General features: G+C 42.0%; 1 protein-coding gene across 1 annotated transcript in view; it reads right to left on the bottom strand.

Annotated features, from left to right (window-relative positions):
- MBOAT1 (membrane bound glycerophospholipid O-acyltransferase 1) overlaps positions 1-25,558 on the bottom strand; it is a 91,710-nt gene that overhangs the window by 22,067 nt on the left and 44,085 nt on the right. The window contains exons 4-8 of the mRNA XM_073331898.2: positions 24,958-25,053; positions 7,047-7,102; positions 3,303-3,357; positions 1,875-2,058; positions 13-205 (exon numbers count right to left, since the gene is read on the bottom strand). Of these exons, the coding sequence (XP_073187999.1) occupies positions 13-205; positions 1,875-2,058; positions 3,303-3,357; positions 7,047-7,102; positions 24,958-25,053 (584 nt within the window). The remainder of the gene's footprint in view (positions 1-12; positions 206-1,874; positions 2,059-3,302; positions 3,358-7,046; positions 7,103-24,957; positions 25,054-25,558) is intronic.

Here is a 25,558-nt window from a genome sequence, read left to right as displayed (position 1 = left end):
AGTCATCCTTACCTAATGTCCATGCAAAGTAATATTTTGGCTTCGATGCTTGCATAACGATATACAGGTAGCCAAGTCTTGACAAGAAGGATGTATTATTGATAAACTGGCTATCAACAATGTATGTAACAGGATAGGTCTTGGTAAGTGTCAAGAACAAAAGGAGAGATACAAATGTGATACACAGTTTGTATATCACAGCCCCCTGAAAAGCATAATGAATAATAAAACATTGATGTGATCATTTATCAGAATAGACTAAAGCAAAATAATGCTTCCCACTTACAAAAATAAATTGACTAAAGACCCAATAAGACTGGTAACAGCTAATAATAGCTTCTTTTTCCTCATAATTAATTTGTAACAAGGACCAGCTTGTATAATGAATCAGCTGATATATTTTCCTAATTAATCTTACAAATAGAAATTAAAGAATTATTCAGAGCCAAAATGGGCCATGGTCCTTCACCTAAGCACCACACATGAACTGCTGGATGTGCCCTGAGGAGAACACAGAAGTAAGATGGGAAACAGAGAGTTTCCCCATCTGTGCAGTTAAGCACAGGAACTGATTACTGGATTCCTGCTGGAAGCACCAAATATTCTGATTTCCAGTACAATCAGACTGTTATAGATCTAGGTTCTTCCATCACATCCATCAAGGTGTCTGAAAGTGCCTCTCAAAATGACTTAGACAGATACTGTCCTGCACCTAACCTAACAAATATATATTTTAAAAATGTGTAGTTAGTGCCCTAGCACTCCAGAAATCATAATTATAGGTGTAAGCTATGTGAATGCTTTGTAACTGGCTTTCACATATCCATCGTGAGTAAACAGATTCACTCATACGTTCATATTGCAAACAGGTGAATCCATAAGAGTAGACTCCAGATATCAGGAGCATAAAAAATATACCATTTATTATTTAAACACTGATGTAACTAACTCACTTTTAGCTCCTAAATATTTTTTTTCACATGCACTGAATATACACAGAAAAACTTTAATGTTTAATGTCATTTTAAAGCTTAACTTTTTAAAGAAAAATACTAATTTGTCTATCCTGCATATATATATAATTTATGCAAGTGACACAATGTGGGCCTGATTCTGACTTAACTTACACTGTCAGCAGATTACACCAGAGAGAGATCAGGATGAGGCCCTGTATACATACATATTCCACATTACAAAGAGAATATGCAGAACCAAATTCTGCTCTCAGTCAGTTACAAAGGTATAAATCCAGAGTCACTCCAATGTAACAGAGGTATCTGGCCCATGCATTTTTCTGCAATACATGAATGCCACTTGTGGGAGTATCAAGTTAATATTTAATAATACAAAACAAAAATGATAAAGTCCTTGCAATGGATTTATCTTTTTCAGACTTAAAAGATAGCTTCAAAGATACCTTAAGACAGTCACCAAGTTTCCTTGAAATGCATCTGGGCAACTTACAGTATTTAATCAATTATGATTCCTGCATCTAGCATGTCCTCTACAGTACAATAGTTTTTTCAGCTTTTCTCTTTTGTAAAATGTTCTCTCTCTTTTGTCTAAATCTGAATTACAATTCATAATAATCAGAATCTACAGTATGTTCCTACTGTGAACGGAGAGACTTACACATATGGTGTTCACCAACCAATGAGCCACTATGTACTCTTCTGAACAAAGGGATGATGCCAACTCCCTCCCCCCTAGCTTTGTTATCAACACAAACAGCAGAAAACAGATATATTTGCTGGCACAATACCCCAAGCAGTTTTCCTTGTTTGGTTTTAAACCAGGTGCCTTTATAGGAGTCAGACATGCAAAGCAGTATTCTCTAGCCCTTTGCAATAAATACTTGGCTTTTCACAACTTACAGTTGGAGAAGGATCAGGAAGTCTGTCATAACCCTTTTGCTTCCAGTTCACTTCTAAAAGTTTCATATGCACATGCCTCCCTTCAATGAAGGCTATATAGTCCTTGTAATTGCTGCAAGGTCCAGCTATGACACTCATAAAATTGAGGAGATAGCTCAAATACTCCAGTAAGGAAGGTCTTATTCTGTCAAAACATCCACACACAAAACAAAACAAGGTAAAATATAGCAAAAAGTTTCATGAGTACTTTTGATAAGTTTTGGAATTACACAGTGTAACATACTATTTAGCCAGTTCTATCGAGTGTATTTAAAATTTTACATACAACAGAACCTCAATCATGAGTACTCTACATTTTTACAGCCAGCTGTGTACTAAATGATAAATGGAGACACAAAGCAATGGGTCTCTGTAGAAATGTTATATAAACCTCTCTACAAACTTTAGTTTCTCAAGAGATGACAATCATAGTTCCATCATCTAATAATTAGGTAAATTTTCCAATGGCTCACAGTTAAACCTTGAAAACTGAGGAACTAATTATTTTGCCTCTAAGCAAAGTTTCAAATGTATTAAGCTCGAGGATCAAAGTTAGTGACTGCTGTAACTTTCAGCCTATTCAAAAAAGATTTAACTTTCATTCCACAATTAGAGTGGAATTAAAACAAGATTGGGTGGGGGGGAATGCTTGTAATAGATAAGCAGCATCAGTTGTCTTTTGGTAAACAGTATCAAAGTAGTATCAAAGTTTGTACTTGGAAGATTAAGAGTTGGAGGAGAAACATGCATCAGTGTCCAGAAACTGCTGATAGAGGGTTTTTTTAAAAAAAACAGCAATATTTGAAGTGTCAGGGGCAAACTTCAGCCTTGCAGTTTTAACATGGATTAGTGCTTTGATGTAGTTATTGATGAGGGGCGGGGGGAAGAAGTATTCTAATGTGAAAAATAGCAGACCACAGTGAAAAGGTAGACGAAAACCTGAAGATCCAAAGAGCACAGCTTTATTAAAGGACCTGGTTCAGCAAAACACATAAGCAGTTGCTGAACTATAGGTACCCATTAAAGTTAATGGGATTTAAGCATGTGCTTAAGTACTTTGCTGAAACAGGGTCTAAACCCGGCCTTGGGGAAACGAGGGCTCTCTTGGTGTATGGTTCAGTCAGGGGGAAATGAAGAACTCATGTGTGGATGGTTGGGACGCTAACTTCAGAACAAGAATTACCTTAATAAGTATTACAGTATCCACCTTTGGCACTGGGTGGATTGCAGGCAGTACCTACATTAACAATGATTTTTTTTAAAAAAGTCACACATGACTGGGGAAAATCTGACTCCTGGTAATGACTCAGGGAGGAATTAAAAACCCCACAGACCATTATTACTTAGATGAGGTTAAAGACACACTGAGTGGGAGAAGTAAATTCTTACTTTACGGCAAGCCGATTTTGCTCAGCAGTGAGGTCCTCAGGTCGTCGGCCTATTCCTAGCAAGAATAAATAATAGGCATGACAGAATAAAATCAAATTAGACTCTTCCAAAAATAACTGCAGAAAATTATCCCAAGCTCAGAGGTTATATGCTGTCGGCACTTTTTGGAGATTTTAAAGTCACAGGCCTTCCTGTGTTTCATTGTTACCAACAGTAATAATTTTATTCATTTTTCCATCCTTTAAGTCAAGCATGCTCATCCTCAGAAGACTGCACTGAAGTACTGAGAATGGGTACTTTAGGATAGGTTCCTCCCCCCTCTCCCTACAAGGCTCTCCTCCTCCTCTGTATCCATCTCCCTTCCTCATTCTCTCCTCTTCAACATGAGCTCTCCCCCATCTCACCTTCTCTGTACCTATTGAAACAGCTTTCCAAGTAGGCAGTGAGCTGCATAATACCCATCCACCAGCATACATCCCCAGTGACTATTATTATAGCTCTGTACCAGGAAATCCCTGTTCCCAGAAGATGCTGGTCCCCTTTGCCACAAGCTTCCTCCTTATTCCTGTGTGAGGAAAGGGGCAATTCACAGCAAGAAGACTGGCCAAGGGAGAGGAACTGGCTGCTGGCATGGGAAAGAAGGAGTTGCTCAGGTCTCGACTATAGTCGAGAGTTCCAACTGAGTTTCCTTCTGCCCGGGCACTGCACTCTAAACACTCAACTCCTGGGCACTGACTATACCCACCATTGTAAAACAGACACTTGACACTTGAGTAGTGTGCTTAAACTCTCTTTCTTATGTAAAAGCCCTGTGTGATTAACAGAACATTAATTATGTTATTTTGAACACTCAAATGCAAAAGTTAACATTAACTATGTAACATTGTATAGCCTGTATATTTCATAGCATGCATTTAACAACAAACACTGATACATTTAAGTGAACACCCATCATGGATGCACCAGCATATTTACCCTCTTTTTCCTTCTATTTTTGGAGAGGTTGGGGGCAGGGATTGGTTTCCTTTGGAAGGGAGTTGTATGTATTTTCTACAGATAAAGTCACAACTACTTGAAAATGGAAACTGCATCCATTTTATCCACTCCAATAGTATGACAGGTTTCAGAGTAGCAGCTGTGTTAGTCTGTATCCGCAAAAAGAACAGTAGTACTAGTGGCACCTTAGAGACTAACGAATTTACTAGAGCATAAGCTTTATTCAAGTGACACCATCATAGGACCTAATCTCATCAGCCATGCCATCAGGGGCTCGTTCACCTGCACATCTACCAATGTGATATATGCCATCATGTGCCAGCAATGCCCCTCTGCCATGTACATTGGCCAAATCGGACAGTCTCTACACAAAAGAATAAATGGACACAAATCTGACATCAGGAATCATAACATTCAAAAACCGATAGGAGAACACATCAACCTCTCTGGCCACTCAGTAAAAGACTTAAGGGTGGCAATTTTGCAACAGAAAAGCTTCAAAAACAGACTCCAACGATAAACTGCAGAGCTTGGATTAATATGCATATTAGATACCATTAACTTGGGTTTGAATAGAGACTGGGAGTGGCTGGGTCATTACACATATTCAATCTACTTCCCCATGTTAAGTATCCTCACACCTTCTTGTCAACTGTGTAAATGGGCCATCTTGATTGTCACTACAAAAGGTTTTTTCTCCTGCTGATAATAGCTCATCTTAATTAATTAGCCTCTTACAGTTTGTATGGCAACTTCCACCTTCTCTGTGTATATATCTTCTTACTATATGTTCCATTCTATGCAGCCAACGAATTGGGCTGTAGCCCACGAAAGCTTATGCTCTAATAAATTTGTTAATCTCTAAGGTGCCACAAGTACTCCGTTCTTTTTAATAGTATGAAAGCTTGTAAGGTAATAAGCACTTACCACTACAATTAATCTGTAGGACTTTTTAAAAGATTAATTTCAAATTCATCCGCCTCTGCTGTTACCAAGTCCTCCCCCGTCATGTGTCTATTTACACTTGTTAGATATTACCTAAATCCTAGATTACTACTCTCCTGAAGCAGAGACTGTCTCTGTGTTATTTGTTTATACAGTGCTTAGCGCAGTGGGGCTCAGATCTCTGCGTGGAGTCCCCAGGTGAGGTTGCCAGGCGTCAGGTTTTCCAACGAAATGCCCAGTCGAAAAGAGACCCTGGTGGGTCTGGTCAGCATGGCTGACTAGGCCATTAAAAATCCGGTAGGCAGTGCAGCGGAGCTAAGGCAGGCTCCCTGCCTGTCCTATCTCCGTGTGGCTCCCGGAAGCAACCAGCATGTCCATGCGGCCTCTAGGCGCAGGGCCGGCTAGGGAAGCTCCATGTGCTGTCCCCGCCCCAAGTGCCGGCTCTGCAGCTCCCATTGGCCAGGAACTGCAGCCAATGGGAGCTGCATGAGCAGGGCATGCAGGCGAAGGCAGCACGCAGAGCCGCTTGGCTATCCCTGTGCCTAGGGCCCACAGGGACATGCTGGCTGCTTCCAGGAGCCGCCTAAGATAAGCGCTCCCTGGAGCCCACATCCCTCACCCCTTCCTGCACCCCAATTCCCTGCCCCAGCCCTGAGCCCCCTCCCACACCCAAACTCTCTCCCAGAGCCCCCTCGCACACCCAAACTCTCTCCCAGAGCCTGCACCCGGCACCCCCTCCCACATCCCAACCTCCTGCCCCAGCCCGGGGCACCCTCCTGCACCCCAAACCCCTCATCCCCAGCCCGGAGACCCCTTCTGCATACCACACCCCTCAACCCCAGCCCCATGCCAGAGCTCACACCCCAGCCAGAACCCTCACCCTAACCCCTTGCCTCAGTCTTGTGAAAATGAGCAAGGTTGAGGGAGAGTGAGTGAGGGAGGGAGGCAGGAGGGAGTGGGGGGAGCCTTGGAGAAGGGGCAGGGAAGGGCCTCGGGGCAGGGCCTCAGGGAAGGGCAGGGCAGGAGCAAGGCAAAGGTATTCGGCTTTCTGCAATCAGAAAGTTGGCAACCCTAGTCACATATGCAACTGCTATAGAAATAAATAAATAAATAATAAATAATAAAACACTAATTACAATTGCAACATTTGAGCCTTTTATTGTACTGGAGGCAGGCATCTTTCTGGAAAATGATGCCATTAGTGACACTAGCAGTGTCAAAGAGACTTGGGCCAGGTAGGCATGGGCCCAGTTTGGGTCAGGGTCAGGCCAAAAAATTAGGCTCAAGCAGACTTCTGGTCTATGCAGACAGTTAGTCTGCAGCAGGCTAGCACAGGGTAGATTCATACCCCAACTTGCCACAAATTAACTGTTTGTATAGACAAGTCCTTAAACTCATGCCTTGATCTCGCAAAGATTCAGGACTGAACATATTAAGTCATTGGGCCTGATTCTGATCTCACATCAGCAAGAATCAAGAGTAACTTGAGGGAAGTCTATGGAGTTACACAGGTGTCAAACAAATATTAAATTTGATCAGACTTAGGCCCATGGACTCCAAACCAGTGTAATTTTCAATGACCTGGAGGTAATCTTCTCTGAGGTATAAAAGCATCTTTATTATAAAAAGAAGGTTTAGAATCAGGAAAAATGCAGCAAAATCTGTCTGTTTCTCCAAGCAAGGAAGGGCAGTGCTTTGAGAAAAACACACTGAACTAAATTCATCCCTGGGGTAACTCCACTAAAGACAATGGACTGGAATGGAAATACTCCCTTTAGGATATCAGGCGGCTTGTTAGCTTACCATCGTGCACTTGGAATGCAAGAGTTGTGATCTTCTGTGTAATAATCATCAGTGGGCTATAACGTAAAGATATAGAAAGTGATGAATGCCTTTTCATAATACAGTGCAAATCCTTCCTTCTTATTTTTATATGGATTATTGGATTGATTGATTGATAATAATAATGTTACACTTATATAAGGTCTTTCAGCTCAAAGGATCCCAATGCACTTAGTTAGTCAATGAAATGCAACCACCTCTGGGGCAAAAGGTATTGTTGTAACAGTTTAGAACAAAAAGTGGAAAATGCCATATAAACACCAAAATTGCATGAGGAATTTAAGTAGGCAGAACATAATTATCCATGGTAGAAACTGGGCCAAAACAGCAAAGTTAACAACCCTACAGTAGAGTGCTGTGAAACCTTGAATTACCAAATGCAGTCAGAACCTTATTGTAGGTCTCATCCAAAAAACGGTACCTCAACCAGTACAGCGTACACTATACTAAGGGTGTCATTCTGGAATATATAATACCTCAGTATGAAATACCATCACCCTTGCTGCAGCTCATCTGGTTTTAATCTCTTTGGAGTGGGGACTGTGTCTAGCAAACATTTTTAGGCAGAATAAAACTACCACCTAGTTCTTATATGGAGCTTTTCATCAGTAATTCTCAAAGTGATTTATAAAGGAGACAAGCATAATTATTACCATTATCCAAATGGGGAAACTGAGGCACAGAGGGGATGTGACTTTCCCAGGGTCACCCAGTAGGCCAGCGGCAGAACAGAGAACAGAACTCAGGTCTCATGAGTCCCAGTTCATTGCTCTACACACCAGGCAACACTGCCTTCCCATATTAATGTAATTACAATAATAATCATCATGGAAGTTGTATGTGACCGTGAAAATATATAATTACTTTAACAGCATTATTTATCATGGATATATATGGTGTTAATGATACAGAAGAAGTCTGGACTTAAGACAACATTCCTAGGTTTTATTGTAAATCAGTATTAACAAAGGACAAGTGTTACAGAGGACAAGTTTCCAGCCCCATTGCAGAGTGCTTCTTTTTGCTACAAAAGTGCAATCTCTCCACACAGTTTCAGACACCATTGCTATATAAATTATGGTTGATGTTAATAGGCAATTGCTATTACCAGATTTTGACTGGTATATAGAACTTTCATACATATCTCAGTCAGTACACAAACATTTCTGGAAAAGAAAAAACCTACATCGAACTAGATGACTACTCTAAACAAAGCTTTTTGCTAGTTTAAAATGTTTCATCATATTTAACTGGATGTAATGAAAGAGGGAACAGCTGAATTTCTTCAGCTCAGTCCCTGCATCTTCCAATCCAATTTCTGCCTGAGGTAGGGAAAATGTTATTTTCCAGTGATATCGTTAGCTAAAATAAGCAAGTATTACTTTTCTCCATGAATTTTCCAAGAGATTCTGGAATGTATTGTTTCAGACTGTGCTGGTAGTTACATTACAAATTAAGTATTCAAAAATCTCCCAACTCAAAATCAGACCTGATGGTTAAGATTAACTATTTGCCTTTTGGTTGCCTCAATATAAAAGTTTGTGATTTCTAAACACTCATCGTGTTGAAAAAAGTGTCTAAGGTACAGTAGAATTCCGATTATCTGAACCACTCAAAAGATTATGTTCACATAATCAGGTTTCAATAGACCAGGGAGTTATGATGGCAGTTCAGTAGACTGAGAGGTTTAGATACTGTAGATTCAGATATCTGGAATTCAATTGTATTTTAAACCCTAAATGTATATCCATATCACTGTCATAATTTTATACACAAAGAATATGCTTTATCCTCATCCTCATCAGACATTGACATCCAAAGGGAATCCACAAGCAGGCACAGTTATCTGCAGTTAGTGGAAATCATAGAATCATAGGACAAGATTCGAAGGGACCTCGAGAGGTCATCTAGTCCAGTCTGCTGCAGAACTAAATATTATCTAGATCAGGGATCGGAAATCTTTAGCATGCCCACACTGCTTCCCACAGCCCCCATTGGCCTGGAACGGTGAACCGCGGCCAGTGGGAGCTGCGATCGGCCGAATCTGTGGACGCAGCAGGTAAACAAACCGTCCTGGCCCGCCAGCGGATTTCCCTGATGGGCCGCTTGCCAAAGGTTGCCAATCCCTGATCTAGACCATTCCTGACAGGCATTTGTCTAACCTGCTCTTAAAAATCTCCAATGATGGAGATTTCCACAACCTCCCTGGGCAATTTATTCCAGTGCTTAACCACTCTGACAGAACGTTTTTCCTAATGTCCAACCTAAACCACCCTTGCTGCAAATTAAGTCCATTGCTTCTTATCCTAGCCTCAGAGGTTAAGAAGAAAATTCTTCTCCCTCCTCCTTGTAACAACCTTTTATGTACTTGAAAACCGTTATCATGTCCCTTCTCAGTCGTCTCTTTTCCACACTAAACAAACCCAGTTTTTTCAATCTTCCCTCATAGGTCATGTTTTCTAGACCTTTAATCATTTTTGTCACTCTTCTCTGGATCTTCTCCAATTTGTCCACATCTTTTCTGAAATGTGGCACCCAGAACTGGACACAATACTCCAGCTGAGGCCTAATCAGCATGGAGTAGAGCAGAAGAATGACTTCTCGTGTCGTGCTTACAACACTCCTGCTTACACATCCCAGAATGATGTTTGCTTTTTTTGCAACAGCTTTATACTGTTGACTCATATTTAGCTTGTGGTCCACTTCCACCAGATCCCTTTCTGCAGTACTCCTTCCTAGGTAGTCATTTCCGATTTTGTATGTGTGTAACTGATTGTTCCTTCTCAGTGGAGTACTTTGCATTTGTCCTTATTGAATTTCAACCTATTTACTTCAGACCATTTCTCCAGTTTGTCCAGATCATTTTTAATTTTAATCCTATCCTCCAAAGCACTTGCAACCCCTCCTAGCTTGATATCAGTCGCAAACTTTATAAGCGTACTCTCTATGCCATTACCTAAATCACTGATGAAGATATTGAACAGAACAGGATCCATGTGGGACCCCACTGGTTATGCCCTTCCAGCATGACTGCGAGCCACTGATAACTACTCTCTGGGAACCAGTGGTGTAAGTAAAATCTATGTCTTACTGATATTGGGGGAGGGAGGGGAGCACATGACCTCCCCATGTGACCCTCCATGTGACTCCTCACCGCCCTGCCCCCAGCCCAGGGCCCCCACGCTCTCCCCGCCCCCTCCGCACATCCATCCCATGTTAGCTGGGGTGGGGGGCTCTGTCCTCCTCCTGCTGCGCCAAAGACAGGGCTGGGGAGGGGGAAGTACAGCTGCCAGAGGAGCTGTCAGCATTCTGCTTCTTTCCCTACTGCTGCCCCTCCCAGCGGGGAAAGGAGCAGAACTCCCAGCCTCAGCCCCACCCCACAGCCCTCTCCTCCAGCAGGGCTGCTGCTGTGGTACACAGACAGAGTGTACCACAGCTCCATGGAAGGGCAGGAGGCAGGGCTGGGAATTCTGCTCCTTTCCCTGCTGGGAGGGGCAGCGGGAAAAGGAGCAGAACCCCCAGCCCTCATCTCCGGTGGGGCTGCTGCTGTGTCTTTCCAGTATGCCATACCGGCTATAATTAGCTTGCTAGTACGGTGTACTGGAGCGTACCAGCTTACTTGCACGGCTGCTGGGAACGGTTTTCCAACCAGTTTTGCACCCACCTTATAGTAGCTCCATCTAGGTTATATTTCCGTAGTTTGTTTATAAGACGGTCATGCGAGACAGTATCAAAAGCTTTACTAAAGTCAATTTATACCATGTCTACCACTTCCCCCCTATTCAGAAGGCTTGTTACCTTGTCAAAGAAAACGATCAGGTTGGTTTGACACGATTTGTACTTGACAAATCCACGCTGACTGTTACTTATCACCTTATTATCTTCTAGATGTTTGCAAATTGATTGCTTAATTATTTGCTCCATTATCTTTCCAGGTACAGAAGTTAAGATGACTGGTCTGTAATTCCCTGGGTTGTCCTCATTTCCCTTTTTATAGATTGGCACTATATTCGCCCTTTCCAGTCTTCTGGAATCTCTCCTGTCTTCTATGACTTTTCAAAGATAATTGCTAATGGCTCAGATATCTCCTCAGTCAGCTCCTTGAGTATTCTAGGATGTATTTTATCAGGCGCTGGTGACTTGAAGACATCTGATTTGTCGAAGTAATTTTTAACTTGTTTTATTCCTATATTAGCCTCTGATCCTACCTCATTTTCACTGGCATTCACTATGTTAGACATCCAATCACCATCAACCTTCTTGGTGAAAACCGAAACAAAGAAGTCATTAAGCACCTCTGCCATTTCCACATTTTCTGTTATTATTTTTTCCCCTTATTGAGTAACGGTCCTAGCTTGTCCTTGGTCTTCCTCTTCCTTTTAATGTATTGTGGAATGTTTTCTTGTTACCCTTTATGTCGCTAGCTAGTTTAATCTCGTTTTGTGCCTTGGCCTTTCTAATTTTGTCCCTACATACCTGTGTTGTTCATATTTATCTTTTATAATTTGACCTAGTTTCCACTTTTTGTAGGACTATTTTTCTTTTTAGATCATTGAAGATCTCCTGGTTAAGCCAGGGTGGTCTCTTATCATACTTCCTATCTTTCCTACACAGTGGGATACTTTGCTCTTGTGCCCTTAATAATGTGTCTCTGAAAAACTGCCAACTGTCTTCAATTGTTTTTCTCTTTAGACTTGCTTTCCATGGAATCTTACCTACCAACTCCATGAGTTTTTCTATAGTCTGCCCTCTTGAAATCCATTGTCTTGATTTTGCTGTTCTCCCTCCTACCATTCCTTAGAATCATGAACTCTATCATTTCATGATCACTTTCACCCAAGTTGCCTTCCACTTTCAAATTCTCAACCAATTCCTCCCTATCTGTCAAAAGGAAATCTAGAACAGCTTCTCCCCTAGTAACTTCTCCACCTTCTGAAATAAAAAATTGTCTCCAATACATTCCAAGAACTTGTTGGATAATCTGTGCCCTGCTGTGTTATTTTCCCAGCAGATGTAGGAATAGTTGAATTCCCCTATCACCACCAAGTCCTTTGCTTTGGATGATTTTGTTGGTTGTTTAAAAAAATCCTTATTCACCTCTTCTTCCTGGTTAGGTGGTCTGTAGTAGAGCCTACCATGACATCATCCTTGGTTTTTACCCCTTTTATCCTTACCCAGAGACTTTCAACAAGTCTGTCTCCTATTTCCATCTCAGCCTCAGTCCAAGTGTATACATTTTTGATATATAAGGCAACACCTCCTCCCTTTTTTCCCTGCCTGTCCTTCCTGAGCAAGCTGTACCCATCTATAACAATATTCCAGCCATGCCTATTATCCCACCACGTCTCTGTTAAATGTTATCAGAGTAAAAGCAAGTCAAAATGCAAAAAATAAAAATAGGAAAAAGACAGATAATTTCTTTAAAAGTGACATCTGTTTTTAGATAATATGTGGCAGTATCTGGTGCATTTCTGAACAACACATTTAAATGTGCATAAGTGTATGGTTATCTGCATTTTTTTTAACCAAAAAAAGTAAATGTGCAAAAACAACTGTCAACTACATCCTAGGAAGTTATCTTCAGGTATCAGCTAATTTCATTAAAACACCTACACATAAAATGCAAAATAAACCCAGAGTTGGGATCTAATCATGCTAAAGGAATCATGTAGATTTTGCATAATCACTATCATTAAAATATCTAGGCCACTGACTCTACCTAACAGATTGTCATTATGGGATTCTTTCATTTTCAGGAGAGCACTAATGGCCTGAAACACCTCTTATTAAATTTTATTCTATGAAGTTCTCAACGGTATGAAAAGTTTCTCTTCCAATAGGGAGGGGAGTACGTTTTCTTGAACATCCTATGTCTTAGGGTAGTTTTTCCCCTTGTGGCAAAACTGCAGTCTTCCTTTCAAATATATATAAATCCCAGGGCTTTAAGCAGACAAAGCAGCAGACTCCTTAAAAAAAAACTCCTTAGGAGAGGCAGTGATTTGCAATGAAGAAGCAGGTCTACAATCATACAGAATTCTACTGCCATTGTTTGAGCCTTTCATTTTATGTGTGAACTCCACCAATTTGTTCATGTTGGTTCAGCAACAATTTTTCCTTTTAAAAGGCATGATTCTTGCTAATGACAAAACTGATGTGTTTTATTCTAATGTTTAAGTAAGTAACTTTAAACCAGAGAATCAAAGCCAAACTGATGTCCCTTTAATTGCCTGCAGATAGGCACCTGCATTTGAAAATTGTAAGCCAGTGAGTTGTACTGCTGTAAGCCAGTGAGCACTGATATGCAAACAATTCAGATGGACTGATTAGGTCATGCACAAAACCAGCCTGCATTAAAACACTACTATGATACATGAATGTAGAGAAAAAGAATGATTATTTATATCTATATTAGGTATTTATAGAGTACTCATCATAATATCTAGCAACCAAGTATAATTCTTAAATCTTACATACCATTTAATCTGAAAAAACTAACATTCTCTCCCTTCCTTCCCAAATTTGAACTCTAAATAAGACAGAAAGATTCACAGAAATGACACTCCTGCAGACAAATACAACATATCATAGAATCATAGAATATCAGGGTTGGAAGGGACCTCAGGAGGTCATCTAGTCCAACCCCCTACTCAAAGCAGGACCAATCCCCAATTAAATCATCCCAGCCAGGGCTTTGTCAAGCCTGACCTTAAAAACTTCTAAGGAAGGAGATTCTACCACCTCCCTAGGTAATGCATTCCAGTGTTTCACCACCCTCTTAGTGAAGAAGTTTTTCCTAATATCCAACCTAAACCTCCCCCACTGCAACTTAAGACCATTACTGCTTGTCCTGTCCTCTTCTACCACTGAGACTAGTCTGGAACCATCCTCTCTGGAACCACCTCTCAGGTAGTTGAAAGCAGCTATCAAATCCCCTCTCATTCTTCTCTTCTGCAGACTAAACAATCCCCGTTCCCTCAGCCTCTCCTCATAAGTCATGTGTTCCAGACCCCTAAACATTTTTGTTGCCCTTCGCTGGACTCTCTCCAATTTATCCACATCCTTCTTGTAATGTGGGGCCCAAAACTGGACACAGTACTCCAGATGAGGCCTCACCAATGTCGAATAGAGGGGAACGATCACGTCCCTTGATCTGCTCGCTATGCCCCTACTTATACATCCCAAAATGCCATTGGCCTTCTTGGCAACAAGGGCACACTGCTGACTCATATCCAGCTTCTCGTCCACTGTCACCCCTAGGTCCTTTTCCGCAGAACTGCTGCCTAGCCATTCGGTCCCTAGTCTGTAGCTGTGCATTGGGTTCTTCCGTCCTAAGTGCAGGACCCTGCACTTATCCTTATTGAACTTCATCAGATTTCTTTTGGCCCAATCCTCCAATTTGTCTAGGTCCCTCTGTATCCTATCCCTGCACTCCAGCGTATCAACCACTCCTCCCAGCTTAGTATCATCCGCAAATTTGCTGAGAGTGCAATCCACACCATCCTCCAGATCATTTATGAAGATATTGAACAAAATCAGCCCCAGGACAGACCCCTGGGGCACTCCACTTGACACCGGCTGCCAACTAGACATGGAGCCATTGATCACTACCCGTTGAGCCCGACAATCTAGCCAATTTTCTACCCACCTTATAGTGCATTCATCCAGCCCGTACTTCTTTAACTTGCTGACAAGAATACTGTGGGAGACCATGTCAAAAGCTTTGCTAAAGTCAAGAAACAATACATCCACTGCTTTCCCTTCATCCACAGAACCAGTAATCTCATCATAGAAGGCGATTAGATTAGTCAGGCATGACCTTCCCTTGGTGAATCCATGCTGACTGTTCCCGATCACTTTCCTCTCATGTAAGTGCTTCAGGATTGATTCCCTGAGGACCTGCTCCATGATTTTTCCGGGGACTGAGGTTAGGCTGACTTGCCTGTAGTTCCCAGGATCCTCCTCCTTCCCTTTTTTAAAGATTGGCACTACATTAGCCTTTTTCCAGTCATCTGGGACTTCCCCTGTTTGCCACGAGTTTTCAAAGATAATGGCCAATGGCTCTGCAATCACAGCCGCCAATTCCTTTAGCACTCTCAGATGCAACTCGTCCGGCCCCATGGATTTGTGCACGTCCAGCTTTTCTAAATAGTCCCTAACCACCTCTTTCTCCACAGGGGGTTGGCCATCTACTCCCCATGTTGTGATGCCCAGCGCAGCAGTCTGGGAGCTGTCCTTGTTAGTGAAGACAGAGGCAAAAAAAGCATTGAGCACATTAGCTTTTTCCACATCCTCTGTCACTAGGTTGCCTCCCTCATTCAGTAAGGGGCCCACCCTTTCCTTGGCTTTCTTCTTGTTGCCAACATACCTGAAGAAACCCTTCTTGTTACTCTTGACATCTCTTGCTAGCTGCAGCTCCAGGTGCAATTTGGCTCTCCTGATTTCATTCCTATATGCCCGAGCAATATTTTTATACTCTTCCCTGGTCATATGTCCAACCTTCCACTTCTTGTGAGCTTTTTTTTTATGTTTAAGATCCGCTAGGATTTCACCGTTAAGCCAAGCTGGTCGCCTGCCATATTTACTATTCTTTCGACTCATCGGGATGGTTTGTCCCTGTAACCTCAACAGAGATTCCTTGAACTACAGCCAGCTCTCCTGGACTCCTTTCCCCTTCATGTTAGTCCCCCAGGGGATCCTACCCATCCATTCCCTGAGGGAGTCGAAGTCTGCTTTTCTGAAGTCCAGGGTCCGTATCCTGCTGCTTACCTTTCTTCCCTGTGTCAGGATCCTGAACTCAACCAACTCATGGTCACTGCCTCCCAGATTCCCGTCCACTTTTGCTTCCCCCACTAATTCTTCCCTGTTTGTGAGCAGCAGGTCAAGAAAAGCTCCCCCCCAGTTGGCTCCTCTAGCACTTGCACCAGGAAATTGTCCTCTATGCTTTCCAAAAACTTCCTGGATTGTCTATGCACTGCTGTATTGCTCTCCCAGCAGATATCAGGAAGATTAAAGTCACCCATGAGAATCAGGGCGTGCGATCTAGTAGCTTCTGCGAGTTGCCGGAAGAAAGCCTCATCCACCTCATCCCCCTGGTCCGGTGGTCTATAGCAGACTCCCACCACAACATCACTCTTGTTGCTCACACTTCTAAACTTAATCCAGAGACACTCAGGTTTTTCTGCAGTTTCGTACCGGAGCTCTGAGCAGTCATACTGCTCCCTGACATACAGTGCTACTCCCCCACCTTTTCTGCCCTGCCTGTCCTTCCTGAACAGTTTATAACCATCCATGACAGTACTCCAGTCATGTGAGTTATCCCACCAAGTCTCTGTTATTCCGATCACGTCATAATTCCTTGACATCACCAGGACCTCCAGTTCTCCCTGCTTGTTTCCAAGGCTTTGTGCATTCGTATATAAGCACTTGAGATAACCTGCTGATCGCCCCTCATTCTCAGTATGAGGCAGGAGCCCTCCCCTCCCAGACGTTCCTGCCTGTGCTTCCACCCGGTATCCCGCTTTCCCACTTACCTCAGGGCTTTGGTCTCCTTCCCCTGGTGAACCTAGTTTAAAGCCCTCCTCACTAGGTTAGCCAGCCTGCTCGCAAAGATGCTCTTCCCTCTCTTCGTAAGATGGAGCCCGTCTCTGCCCAGCACTCCTCCTTCATGGAACACCATCCCATGGTCAAAGAATCCAAAGCCTTCTCTCCGACACCACCTGCGTAGCCATTCGTTGACTTCCATGATTCGATGGTCCCTGCCCCGGCCTTTTCCTTCCACGGAGAGGATGGACGAGACCACCACTTGCACCTCAAACTCCTTTATCCTTCTTCCCAGAGCCACATAGTCTGCAGTGATCCGCTCAAGGTCATTCTTGGCAGTATCATTGGTGCCCACGTGGAGAAGCAGGAAGGGATAGCGATCCGAGGGCTTGATGAGTCTCGGCAGTCTCTCCGTCACATCGCGAATCTTAGCCCCTGGCAAGCAGCAGACTTCTCGGTTTTCCCGGTCAGGGCGGCAGATAGATGACTCAGTCCAAGGGACTGAGTCTATCTATCTATGAGAGGTATCATACAAAGCCAATTTTGAAAAACCAGTAGGAGTCTATTTTCCTCCTGGGTTCAATATGCTTCATATACAATGTCAGCAAGAGTGGGAATTAAGGATGCTAGAGAAGGAAAACAGTGGCATAGAATAACAGCTCAGCTAAAGTCTCCAATATTCAAACAGACTCAAATTGTCTAGTCTATTCTGTAACCTTCCTCAGGAAGGCGGAAAACTGTCTTGCAACGTCCCCTAAGCAGAAATCTGCCTATATCCTGTCCCAGCCAAGAAAAGAATCAGTCACTGTGGGCTCTTATGGGATATCAGCCTTTCCCATACGCACATGTGAAAGCACATGTCCATATTTCTGTAGTGCCTGGTACTGTAATCTCTCCTCTGGCTGTAAAAGTAGGATGAACAGGTCCGTTGTCCCTCTGCCCCTCCCACCCAGCCACCGACTTCATCTTGATGTCAGCTTAGGAAATTTACAGCTAATACAGAGTAACTGGAAACTTGGCATGTTTCACTTTGTGCCCTGAAATCCAAGTGCTTCACCTACATCATATGCTAAACCCTTCTGGCTTCCAACCTTCGAATCCATATGGTGCTCACACATCCTGGTGAGAGGTACCACATAGATTGACACTCAGTTCCCAGAATGAGAAATCCTAACCAGACACCTAACTTGGCATACGGCAGCACATTATGCAACTTCTGTGTTATATGGGTCCACTATAGCACCTGGACAGACACTTCATACCTTCCTCCCACCTAAAATAGTTCTCTGTTTTAAAGCTGAAATGCTGAGTCAGGAGATGCTGGTATATTGAGATTTCAAGCTTAGTAATAAAATAGACAGTACAGCAGAGATCAGCAATCTCTCACTCTTGACACATACAGAGCTCTTTCAATGTGTCCTTGAAGATCAGCTTTGCAGGTAATGCCAGAACATTGTGTCCAATATCTGTCAGCCTCCACTGTGTGTGATTAGTTGCCAAGTTAGATGTATGATTTGGATATTTAAAGTATTAAAAAGAAGCGTTGCCAACTCTCAGGATTTTATTTCAGGTGTTACAAGATTTGATTTTTTTTTAAACCCAGCTCCCTGAATCATGTGATTATATGAGAACCTCAGCTTTTGTTGTTTATTTGGTTTTTTAAATAAATTCCGAGTCCTACTGACTGTAGAGAAAAGTTTGAAAACATGAATCCTCCAAGCTCAAAAAACAGAGCCAAAATAAAAAGAACCAAAAGCTTATTTTTAAAATCCCATGATTACTAAGTCAGACTCAGGATTTTTGAACACTTAGGAGTGGCAATACCGAAGGAATAAATTGCTAATTTTTTTAAGCTTTCAGGGAACATCTAATTATAAATGACACAAAAATGTTGACTAAATTAGCCTGTCAAACATGGTGCCCATGTCATGCAAGGTCAAACGTTTCTGACATATAAGTAGTAAAAATGTGGCTCAGTTTGAGAAGGCTGCAGAAGGGTGCACAGAAATAGATCTTAATAAAATCTACTGTATACTCACAAGCCAAAGTCAGAATCTATTATTTTGTTCAAAATGTTGACAAAATGTTGACACAGTTTATTGAAAAGGGACGAAGAAGTAGGTAGACTTTAAAAGAAAATCACAATATTCCATGGGAATAAAGCCTACAGATGATACTTACATTTACAGAGGAAACCTAAAGGAAAAGATTTGAAATAAAGCCATTTATTCCCAAACCCCAGATCATTTGAGTTCTGTTTAACTGTGACTAAAAAGAGCTCCTCATGCTTTGTGGCTGCAAACTAAAGGATATTCACAGATTAGGCATTGTGGAATAATATCATACAAAATAAAACACCAACACTATTGCTAAAACCAGACCAGAGAAACAGAAACTTAATTTCCCCATGCTATGATTTATTTCTAATAATTTTGATACTTGTTGTGAATTCATTTCCTTGGTCTGGACATCAGTGTGGAAAACCTCACATGATTAAAAGCTCTGTCATAAAAATAAAGGGAAGGGTAACCACTTTTCTGTATACAGTGCTATAAAATCCCTCCTGGCCAAAGGCAAACCCCTTTCACCTGTAAAGGGTTAAGAAGCTAAGATAACCTGGCTGGCATCTGACCCAAAATGACCAATGAGGGGACAAGATACTTTCAAATCTGGAGGGGGGGGCAGAACAAACGGTTCATCTGTCTGTGTGATGCTTTTGCCTGGAACAGATCAGGAATGCAGCCTTACATCTCCTGTTAAGTTAGTAAGTAATCTAGCTAGAAATGCGTTAGATTTCCTTTTGTTTAATGGCTGGTAAAATAAGCTGTGCTGGATGGAATGCATATTCCCATTTTTGTGTTTTTTTGTAACTTAAGGTTTTGCCTAGAGGGATTCTCTATATTTTGAATCTGAGTACCCTGTAAGGTATCTACCATCCTGATTTTACAGAGGTGATTCTTTTACCTTTTCTTTAATTAAAATTCTTCTTTTAAGAACCTGATTTTTCATTGTTCTTAAGATCCAAGGGTTTGGGTCTGTGTTCACCCGTACAAATTGGTGAGGATCCTTATCAAGCCTTCCCCAGAAAAGGAGGTGTAGGGCTTGGGGGGATATTTTCATAGAATCATAGAACCATAGAATATCAGGGTTGGAAGGGACCTCAGGAGGTCATCTAGTCCAACCCCCTGCTCAAAGCAGGGCCAATCCCCAATTAAATCATCCCAGCCAGGGCTTTGTCAAGCCTGACCTTAAAAACTTCTAGGGAAGGAGATTCCACCGCCTCCCTAGGTAACACATTCCAGCGTTTCACCACACTCCTAGTGAAAAAGTTTTTCCTAATATCCAACCTAAATCTCCCCCACTGCAACTTGAGACCATTACTCCTTGTTCTGTCATCTGCTACCACTGAGAACAGTCTAGAGCCATCCTCTTTGGAACCACCTTTCAGGTAGTTGAAAGCAGCTATCAAATCCCCTCTCATTCTTCTCTTCCGTAGAGTAAACATCCCCAGTTCCCTCAGCCTCTCCTCATAACTCATGTGTTCCAGTCCCCTAATCATTTTTGTTGCCCTCCGCTGGACTCTTTCCAGTTTTTCCACATCCTTCTTGTAGTGTGAAGCCCAAAACTGGACACAGTACTCCAGATGAGGCCTCACCACTGTCGAATAGAGGGGGACGATCCCGTCCCTCGATCTGCTGGCAATGCTCCTACTTATACATCCCAAAATGCCATTGGCCTTCTTGGCAACAAGGGCACACTGTTGACTCATATCCAGCTTCTCGTCCACTGTAACTCCTAGGTCCTTTTCTGCAGAATTGCTGCCGAGCCATTCGGTCCCTAGTCTGTAGCGGTGCATTGGATTCTTCCGTCCTAAGTGCAGCGTATTTACCTCTCCTCCCAGTTTAGTGTCATCTGCAAACTTGCTGAGGGTGCAATACACACCATCCTCCAGATCATTTATGAAGATATTGAACAAAACCAGCCCCAGGACTGACCCTTGGGGCACTCCACTTGATACCAGCTGCCAACTAGACATGGAGCCATTGATCACTACCCGTTGAGCCCGACAATCTAGCCAGCTTTCTATCCACCTTATAGTCCATTCATCCAGCCCATACTTCTTTAACTTGCTGGCAAGAATACTGTGGGAGACCGCGTCAAAAGCTTTGCTAAAGTCAAGGAACAACATGTTCACTGCTTTCCCTTTATCCACAGAGCCAGTTATCTCATCATAGAAGGCAATTAGATTAGTCAGGCATGACTTGCTCTTGGTGAATCCATGCTGACTGTTCCTGATCACTTACCTCTCCTCTAAGTGCTTCAGAATTGATTCCTTGAGGACCCGCTCCATGATTTTTCCAGGGACTGAGGTGAGGCTGACTGGCCTGTAGTTCCCAGGATCCTCCTTCTTCCCTTTTGGGGGAAGACGTCTCCATGTGGTCTCTTTCCCTGTTCTTTGTTTAAAACACTTGATGGTGGCAGCATACAGTTCAAGGAAAAGGCAAAGTTTGTACCTTGGGGAAGTTTTTAACCTAAGCTGGTAAGAATAAGCTTACGGGGTCTTTCATGCAGGTCCCCACATCTGTGCCCTTGAGTTCAGAGTGGGGAGGGAACCTTGACAGGCTCTCATAAAATTATCCAGATTGTCTAAGTTTTTTATTATTGTACTAGAAACTCCATATCTTAACTCTCTTGCTGTATTTTGTTACTTCTGTTTTCAACAGAAACCAGGAAGTGGGGCAGCACACAGAAGAAGATACAAAACTGAAATTTACACACCTCAAATCAGTTTCCAGTTTGTTTCGTGTTTAGGCAGAAATGAAGTCACTTCCTAACTTAAAATCAGAACCACTTGCTTCACCCATCCCCATCTAAACAATATGTTCAGTTGGTGGCGTCATTACATAACTATTCTTTAGTGTTGAAAGTTTTCATTCAGAAAAATGTTTCTTTCTGAGGGAAATGCATGGGATATTAATGGGATATCAAGCTTTTCAACTCTGATTCACTGGTTTGAATTTCAGCTTATTGGTAGTTACCACCACGGTTCTTTATCAGCTTATGTGTAATCAGTTAGGGGTGTCCAGTTTCAAGTGGACAAATACTAAGCAGAGTAGTCAAGCAATGAATGAGTGTGTAGTGAATGAAAAGAGTGCTATCTTCACACTACAGAACAGAGGCTTATTGGCAGAGCCATGTCTTGCTCTACTACTACCCATGTTGTACCTGGTCTGTGGATACACAAAGGACTTCGGTCCCCAGAACTGTCATCCCATCACTTCCATTGCCAAAAAAGAATTTCCTTACTATATTTCCAAGGAAAACAAATGTTTCCATCTAACTCTTTGGAGTGCTTAATACTTCTGACTTTGTTCTGAATTGGTATAACAGTAAAAGAATACATCTAGGTCAGTTTCCATTGTCAAATGTATTTTCTTTTTACAAATTGGCTATTCTACCATTGTTGCTAACTTTGGGGACTGAAATAAAACCACCAGGAGGAAAGAAAACACAGCAAAGCATTAAGCATTAGAAGATAAATCACTGCCTTCAGTGATGCTCCTTGCTAAAAAAATTGCTTATAAAGCTTTTCTAGATTTCACATTTGATTATGTTCATTTTTAGGGTGGTTTGCTAGAAATGATGCCAATTTTCCTTTGGAGTAAAGTTAGTGTTGATGAAATGTTTTAGCCCAACAGCCCTAGAGAATGAAGTGCTCCATTTATCTACAGCAGAAATATGGCACATGCAGTAAAAAGTGCAAGATTGTGTATCTGTCAGCCAAAAGGCCCCGATTTACACATGGAAAACACCACCTTTCAGGGTGAAAAGGTGGGTCAGTCTCCAAGCCAATTCAAGCATTTGCCTCTCATATGAGACTATTAATAAGGGTGGGCAATTGGTGCCAATTTTCTGATGATTTTTGTGCTGTGAATTTTTCCACTAGGAAAAGTGCAGAGGACCCTAGCATTTCACATAAGGCATCTGTGTCACCCACAGGCCTTCAGTGAATATTCTTCAAATGGTACTGTTTTTTGCTCATAACAAACTGGCTGAACTCAAACCCATAACCAAAAAATGAGAGGCGCCGTGGCCCCAGTCCAGCAAAGGATTTAAGCTTGTGCATAATTTAATGCACATGAGTCGTCACACTGACTTCAATCATACTGTTTACGTGCACAAAGTTAGGCACACGTTTGAGTGGTTTGCTGGATTGGGACCCATGCCCATTACCAGCCTCCTGAGCTATCACATTCCTTTGATTTTTTCTTTTCAAACTAATCCATTTCTGGTAAAAACTATAATATTACTGCACTGACAGTCTACGTATGCTATAAAAGAAGATGATGTATTATTAGTAGTGCCATTCTTATAAAGTATTAAAAAACACCAAAAATCAACTCACCAGCATAATCCTCTTAGCATCAAGAAGAAGGAAAAAAATATGTAATTGGGGAAGAAAGAATTAAAAAACACTAAATAATCCTAAGAACAGTTTATAAATGCCAAAGCAAAGCAGTCAGAAAAGGACTTATAATAAAACATGCATGTTTCACTCTTTCAAAAATGGGATAAAACAGCTTTGCTGGTAGCTGGCCCTTTAAAGCTGGAAGAAACAACCAGCTACAGCTATTCTGGAAGCTCTCTCCCTTTCAGAGGGAGAGGGGCAGATGAAGGGTGACCAGATGTCCTGATAAAATCGGGACTGTCCCGATATTGAGCAGTTTGTCCTGCGTCCTGACCGAAGTATGGTTGGGATGCCATTTGTCCCAATATTTTGTTTGGGGCGTGTCTTTCCCCGCCCCCCACCTTAGGCGGCAGTGACAGGCAGGGGGCATGCCTTTTTAATTGTTACACTCACCCTGCACATCCAGCTCTTCGGCAGCAGGTCCTTCAGTTGCTGACAGACTTTGGCAGTGGGTACTTCTTTCTTCGGTGGCAAGATTTATTTCCCACCGCCGAACGTGCCAGGTGAGTGTAACAATTGAAAAGGCGCTCCCCCTGTGGCGGTCCTGATATTTTGTATTTAGCATCTGGTCACCCTAGCCAGAAGGCTCCTTTCACATTGTTTTCCCAGCTTGGCAAGAAAGGGCTTTGGGATAATCCAAGGACCGTCTCCCCAGAGTAGAATCAGAATGAGGAAAGAGAAGGCTTGGGGCCACTCACCGGGACTGGTCTATTGCACTATCAAGAAAGGAATAAAGAGAGCAACAGTCTACCCCACCCAACCAGACAAACTTAAGGAAGAAGCAGCTTGGGCCAACCTGGCTTGCTGCTTCCTTGGACACTGAGGGATTGGCAGATAGGAAGATAACCTCAGACCCACTCTACCACCAAAGAGTAACTTTAGAACTTACTCCCCCAACCCCACTCAAGGTGAAGAAGGAGATAAGTAGACCCTCCCCACCTCTGGCAAGTTGCTGTTGTGCAAGAACACACACAGGTACACCTCACTGGCTAATGGAAATACTGAGTCATTCTAACATCATGTATTATTTACTTTGAACAAGTACTTCTTGAAAGATTAAGTAAACAAGATTGCAAGACAACCCTTTGTGGCATTCTTTTAATTGTATTAAATTACAGTCCTAAAATAATTTAATAATAAATTATAATAATTGTTAGCCAATACATATATGGTAGGCTTAGTGTTAATATAAGTATTGGGAAGTTATGTCAACTGAATGTATTATACTCTCCCTACAATTCTGTCCACCCATGTCAGGTATCCCATAAGATGATGCACTAGTTGAAGTAAGCTTTGGCTTAAGGAGATAGGAAAACGGTCTGGGTCGGGACATATGAGTATTTTACCATATTAACAGGTAGGGAGTTATTCTCACAACTGAAATTTCCCAAAGGAAAAGGACAAGACATATGAATATTCTACCCTGGCATAAACCTAAGAGGTTCCTTCATGCTCCTTGGTACCTGGAGTGCATGCGTTCAGAACAATGAGATAAGGGGTACATCATGTTACTGAAAAAACAAGGTAGAGGGCAGATTGGTTAAATCTAGTTTCAGATGATGTGCACAGTACCTTTTACTTGTCAACGGTTAGGGGATAAAAAGATGGCTTTAGAACTATAAATTTGGGAAGCACACCTTCTGTGTAAAGTGAAGGTAACAATACTACATGAGGTGGCTTCCCAGAACCTGGTATCATATTGAAAGTTTTTCCCTGTTCTTTATTATTATTGGCTTATATCGATAAACCTGAGTGATACTAGTTAATTTGCCTCTTGAATATATTTCATAATGAACCAAAGTGTGATCAAACAATTGACTATACAATTTATCAACAGACATAGTATATGAGCTGGATACTCACCCAGAGAAATCTGTAGTGAGAATACCATAATTAAATATGTAAATTCGGCTAATGTGACACAATGTGAGGTATCCCATGGCTACCACAAAGGAGTACCTAAACAGAACATACAAACAAACAGAACAGTTACCCACCGAAGCAGAGTCAAGACTTTACATTCAGTTCATACAGGCAAAACAAAAAACGAGGGTAAATTTATACATCAGAATGATAATCAAAATTGAGACACTCAAAATTACTAGTCACTTTGGAAAATTATGTCCTAGAATTCAAGTATTTGAAGCCAGATAACATTTAACATACTGCTGAGATTATCCATTCTCCTTTCTGTTCTGTGTACACACACACAGACCAGAAATACTTGAGACTCTCATATTGCAAATCTGTAGGAACCAGGGAGAGAGAGAGAATATAATTATGCTTTAAGAGTACATAGTAGCTGTGCATTGTTTTCAGTGACATTTGGAAGACAATTTATTTTGGCTTTACATGCTCAAATAGGCTGTTATGCAAAGCTCTGCACCCAGGAAGTATTCTTTAACTAGGGTTTGAAAAGTCCACTCTCTGGTTTGTGTCCTGAATGAATGTAAAATTAGGTTAG

Source organism: Lepidochelys kempii, chromosome 2, assembly GCF_965140285.1.
Source record: "Lepidochelys kempii isolate rLepKem1 chromosome 2, rLepKem1.hap1, whole genome shotgun sequence".
NCBI classification, from domain to species: domain Eukaryota; kingdom Metazoa; phylum Chordata; order Testudines; family Cheloniidae; genus Lepidochelys; species Lepidochelys kempii.
This window is presented reverse-complemented; position numbering and strand designations above follow the sequence as displayed.